Source organism: Bison bison, unplaced genomic scaffold, assembly GCF_000754665.1.
Source record: "Bison bison bison isolate TAMUID 2011002044 unplaced genomic scaffold, Bison_UMD1.0 scf7180017864223, whole genome shotgun sequence".
Taxonomy (NCBI): Eukaryota; Metazoa; Chordata; class Mammalia; order Artiodactyla; family Bovidae; genus Bison; species Bison bison.
In genome coordinates, this window is record NW_011494795.1 from 100,000 (window position 1) to 105,373 (window position 5,374).

Here is a 5,374-nt window from a genome sequence, read left to right on the forward strand (position 1 = left end):
GGCAGGGGAAGGAGAGGCGAGGGAAGGGAGAGGAAAGGGAAAGGAAAAGCCATGTGCAGCTTCTGACCCCACTGAAACTGACCAGTGCGTGTAGCCTTTCTCCCAATCAACTGATCAATCAGCCACCTTTAATTCAACATTCATGGTGTTAAGGCAGTTGCAGGAGTCCTACCCTACTGCCTCCAACCACACTAGAGCTGCCCAGTTAGTGCCACTGCTGATGCTATGTGGACCCAGGATCCACACCAGCAGCCAATCTTTTTCAATGCGCATGTGCAAAACACCATCGGAGGGCCCTGCAGATGCTCAGATGCCTAAGCCAGTCCTTACTACTGTCACTCAACTGTACTGACACCTGCCCACAGCTAACCTCTGCAGCCACACGCCTGCCCACTGCCAGGCTCAAGCCTGAGCACAGCAATGAAGACCCAGGGGAGCAAAAAATAAAATAAATAAATTACTTTTAATGGATAGTCTTTCCATAAATGGTGCTGGAGCAAATCAGACATTTAGATGCAAAAGAAAAAAAAAAGACAACCTCATACATTACACAAAACCTAACATAAAATGGATCATAGACTTAAATGTAAAACATAAAGTGATTTAATGTTTAGGAAAAAATAGGAGATAATCTTCAGGGCCTAGGGCTAGGTCAAGATATTTTGGACTTGACAACAAAGGCAAAATCCATAAAAGAGAAAATTGATAAATCATTCATCAAAATTTAAAGAACAATGTTTGCTAAAGACCTTGATAAGAGGAAAAAGCAAGCTGTACAAGCCATGACTGTAAAAGAATAGTAAGAGGGAGTCGTGTAGGGATGGGACAGTTCTATACATTGATTGTCATGGTAACTACACAAATCTACATCTAGGACACATTTTCATAGAGCAAAACATACACAAATGAGTGAACGTGAAACTGATGAAATCAGAATAAGCTCCATGAATAGTATGAGTGTCAATTTTCTGCTTTGAAATTGTATTCTGATTAATCGATGTATTGCCATTGGAAAAACCAGGACAAAAGGTACATGACGTGCAGTCTCTTTGTATTTTTCTCTTTTGACAACATCTTATGAATTTATAATATATTTCAAAATGCATATCTTAGAAACAAATAAATTTTAAATTAAAAAAAATGGATGCCTACCCTCCGGTTTGTGAAGACAGAATAACATTCTTTCACTAGTACTGTTTTGATCATGTCTGGATCTGTGATAACCAACAGAGGATGTTTACCTTCAAAAATCCTGTGTAGGGAAAACAGTTGATTAAACTTAATGAGCCATTTTGCAGGTGAAACCACACCTGGAAGTCCAGATGTTCATCCTACTATTACATCATCTATCCTTCTAAGATCATAGTTAAAACTACCATGAAAACATTGTTAATTGTAGGCAGTAGGGACATGGGTATTTCCTATACCATTCTCCATAATATTTATAGGTTTAATATATTTCATTGTCAAAAAGGAAGTTATCTTAGTAAATAGTTGAAGTAAATTATTTGAAAATTAAAAAATAATTAAGGAGAGTCAATCTACTCAGTCATTTTTGAAGATATACCCAAAGTATGAAAATGCATATAATATTAGATGAAAACTGTAGACACATTGATTATAAATATGTAACAAAGTATCTGCAAATGGAGGGAGATTTGGAATGCTCTACCAGTGACAGTGGGATTATGAAAGTTTTTTTGCCTTATTGTCTAAAATTTTCTTGCTAGTTTATAATTTTAAGGAAATATTTTAAATAATGAGATATCCTTGGTAGCATCAAGTTTAGGATAATTTGAACAAAAGGAAAAAGAGAAAAAACTTTCAGAGGAGCCTACTTAATTCATTTTCTAAATATTTTCTTTCATTACATGGGTCCCGTGGGCCTCGGGCTCCACGTAGGTGACATCCATCACCAGCTCGGCAGGCCCACGTTTGACCCACTTATCACACAAAGCTGACTCCTCAGATGTGACACGTCACCATTTGACCTCATCTCCTGTCAGGATGCCCGTTCATGGGAATGGCCACTGGCATGCGGTTTACTCTGAGTTATTTACACTGTCTTCTGACATTTTGGTTTCACTGTCAATCACTTGCAATGGCTAGAATGAATTGGAAGATTTTCTCCATGTTCCCTATTCCTCCTTTAACTCCACAGAAGAATTTCAAATGGCTTTGTGATTACATGTAAAGACTGCAGAGAAACACTGCACTTACTTCTGCCCATTTCCAAAATCTGTTCTAAAACTCAGAGGGTGCCATTCTCCCAAATCATCCCACCCATATGAAACGAATCGCCGGGCCAGGTTTGATGCAGGATACAGGAATACAGGATGCTTGGGGTTGGTGCACTGGGATGACCCAGAGGGATGGTACCGGGAAGGAGGTGGGAAGGGGGTTCAGGATGGGGAACATGTGTACACCCGTGGTGGATTCATGTTGATGTATGGCAAAACCAATACAATATTGTAAAGTGATTAACCTTCAATTAAAATAAGTAAATTTATATTAAAAAAAAAAACTCAGAGGGTGTAAGTGGGTGTCAAGAGCACTTAGTGCTGAAGCAGTATTAGGAAGGATTGAGGAGGCACTTAATCTGCTCTTCCACCTGACTGACCATGTTACTTGGATGATTCCCTTCTTCCCATCATGGTTTTGCAACAACACTTGGGTGGAGAAGAGACAGTGGTTTGGGGTGACCCTTTATATCCATGGTGTCACTCCAGCCTTAATACTTTCTCTCCCTACCCGTTCCAATTCAGATTTTTGAACCCACCTCAGATCATACTGATTTGGTGTACTGATGAGTGGGGTCAAAGTCCGAATTTATAACAAGCTCTCCCAGGTGCTCCTCATTCACATCCAACCTGAGAATCATTTTCTAAAGAGAGAACTGGGATCCACCATGAAAAAGGGACTCCAGCCCGAGCTCACAGGTACTAAACGCTGGAGGGGCAGCTGGAGCTGGGCCAGTGGTGTCCCAGTGCTATGTATTCTTTCCACTCAAGCAGGCTGAGTTTTGGGGCCATAACGACTTAGCAAGGTCCCATGGTTTCTGAAAACTTGATAAGAGAAGATGAAGAGGTCTGGACAGGCAGAGCCTCTGCCATTTGCTTTTGGCAAAGAAGCACCACATGACACCTCTCCCTCTGTTCTCATTAAACCTCCAACAGCTCCTAAAGCCCACCTGACACACTCGGGTTAGATATATATACCCCACATCTCCTCAAAGTCAGAAAAACAGTAGATAAAACAATCATTGAATACAATTCTATCAGAAAACTTTACCTGAAAATTAAAAAAAAAAAAAACAAAAACTCTGTACTTGTAGAGAAAGTAAAAAGCTGAGCAGAAACGATTTCCCATTATGTTTACCTATAACTCCCATATCTTTTCCCAAAGGACATATGAAAGCCAAAATTTAAATAAAGGACTTTGGGTTTTAACTAAAAGAGAATCATGTGATCATATAGGGGGAGGTGTTTAGCCTTTATTTTACAAACCCATAGGAGTACTCATAGGGCTGCCTCATTCTTCTGGAGCAGGAATAAATGTCCTTATACAGATTTACTTATGCATGTGTGCAAGTATATCCCTGAAATAAATTCTCAGCAATGGAATAACTAGGTCAAAAGAGAAGTGCAGGCTTCCACTTCAGGATGGTGTAGTAGAAGGACGTGTGCTCATCTCCTCCTGCGAGAGCACCAAATTTGCAATTAGCTGTTGGAAAACCATTGACAGGAGGATACTAGGACCCACCAAAAAAAGATACCCACATCCAAAGACAAAAAAGCCACAGCGAGAAGGTAGGAGGGACACAATTACAATAAAATCAAATCCTATACCTGCCAGGTGGGTGACCCACAGACAGGAGAACAATACCAAAGAAGTTCTCACACTGTTGCCAAGGTTCTGAACTCAACATCAGGCTTCCCAGCCTGGGGATCTGACAAAGGGACTGGGTATCCCCAGGGAATCTGGCCTTGAGTGCCAGTGAGATTTGATTATAGGACTTCCAGAGGACCAGGGGATGCAGAGACTCCAGTTTTGGAGGGCACAAACAAAATTTTGTGCACACCAAGACCCAGAGAGAAGCAGTGGCCCCACAGGAGACTGAACCAAAAGTATCTGCTAGTATTGGAGGGCCTCCTGTGGAGGAGAGGGTTGGCAGGGGCTCACCACAGGGACGGGGGCACTGGAAGTTCCCCTTTGGCATAAACCCTCTTAGAAGTCACCATTAACCCTACCATAGAGCCTGTAGACCCAGGGCTGGGTCGCCTCAAGCCAAACAACCACCTGAGCAAGGCCTTGCCCACCAGAGAAAGATCCAGTTTTTCCCACTGCCAGTCCCTCCCATCAAGAAGCTTATACAAGCCTCTTGGCCTCAGCCATCAGAGGGAGGACAGAAGCAAGAAGAAGCACAGTCTTCCAACAGCTAAAACACAAACCATATTACAGAAAGTTAATCATGATGTGAAAAGATGCTCAATATCACTCATTATTAGAGAAACACCAATCAAAACTACAATGAGATATCACCTCACACAGGTCAGAATGGCCCTCATCAAAAAGTCTTCAAACAACAAATGCTGAAGAGGGTGTGGAGAAAGGGGAATGCTCTTGTACTGTTGGTGGGAATGTAAATTGATATAGCCACTATGAAAGACGGTATGAAGATTCCTTGAAAAACTAGGAATAAAATATGACCCAGCAATCCCACTCTTAGGCATATACCCTGAGGAAACCAAAATTGAAAGAGACACATGTACCCCATTGTTCATTGCAGCACTATTTACAATAGCTAGAACATGGAAGCAACCTAGATGTCCATTGACAGATGATTGGATAAAGAAGTTGTGGTACATATACACAATGGAATATTACTCGGCCATAAAAAGGAATGCCTTTGAGTCAGTTCTAATGAGGTGGTTGAACTAGAATTTATCATACAGAGTGAAGTAAGTCAGAAAGGGAAAGATAAATATCGTACACTAATGCATATACACAGAATCTAGAAAAATGGTACTGAAGAATTTATTCACAGGGCAGCAATGGAGAAACAGACATAAAGAATAGACTTATGGACATGGGGAGAGTAGAGAGGGTGAGATGTATGGAAAGAGTAACATGGAAACTTACATACCACGTGTAAAATAGATGGCCAACAGGAATTTTCTATATGGCTCAGGAAACTCAAATAGGGGCTCTGTATCAATCTAAAGGGGTGGGATGGGGAGGCAAATGGGAGAGGGTTCAGGAGGGAGGGGATATATATATGCTGCTGCTGCTGCTGCCGCTGCTAAGTCGCTTCAGTCGTGTCCGACTCTGTGTGACCCCATAGACGGCAGCCCACCAGGTTCCCCTGTCCCTG

General features: G+C 41.6%; 1 protein-coding gene across 1 annotated transcript in view; it reads right to left on the reverse strand.

Moving 5' to 3' along the window:
- Window positions 1–5,374, reverse strand: part of LOC104992729 (cytochrome P450 3A24-like) — a 52,201-nt gene that overhangs the window by 33,036 nt on the left and 13,791 nt on the right. The window contains exon 4 of the mRNA XM_010845698.1: window positions 1,153–1,252. Coding sequence (XP_010844000.1) covers window positions 1,153–1,252 — 100 coding nt within the window. The remainder of the gene's footprint in view (window positions 1–1,152; window positions 1,253–5,374) is intronic.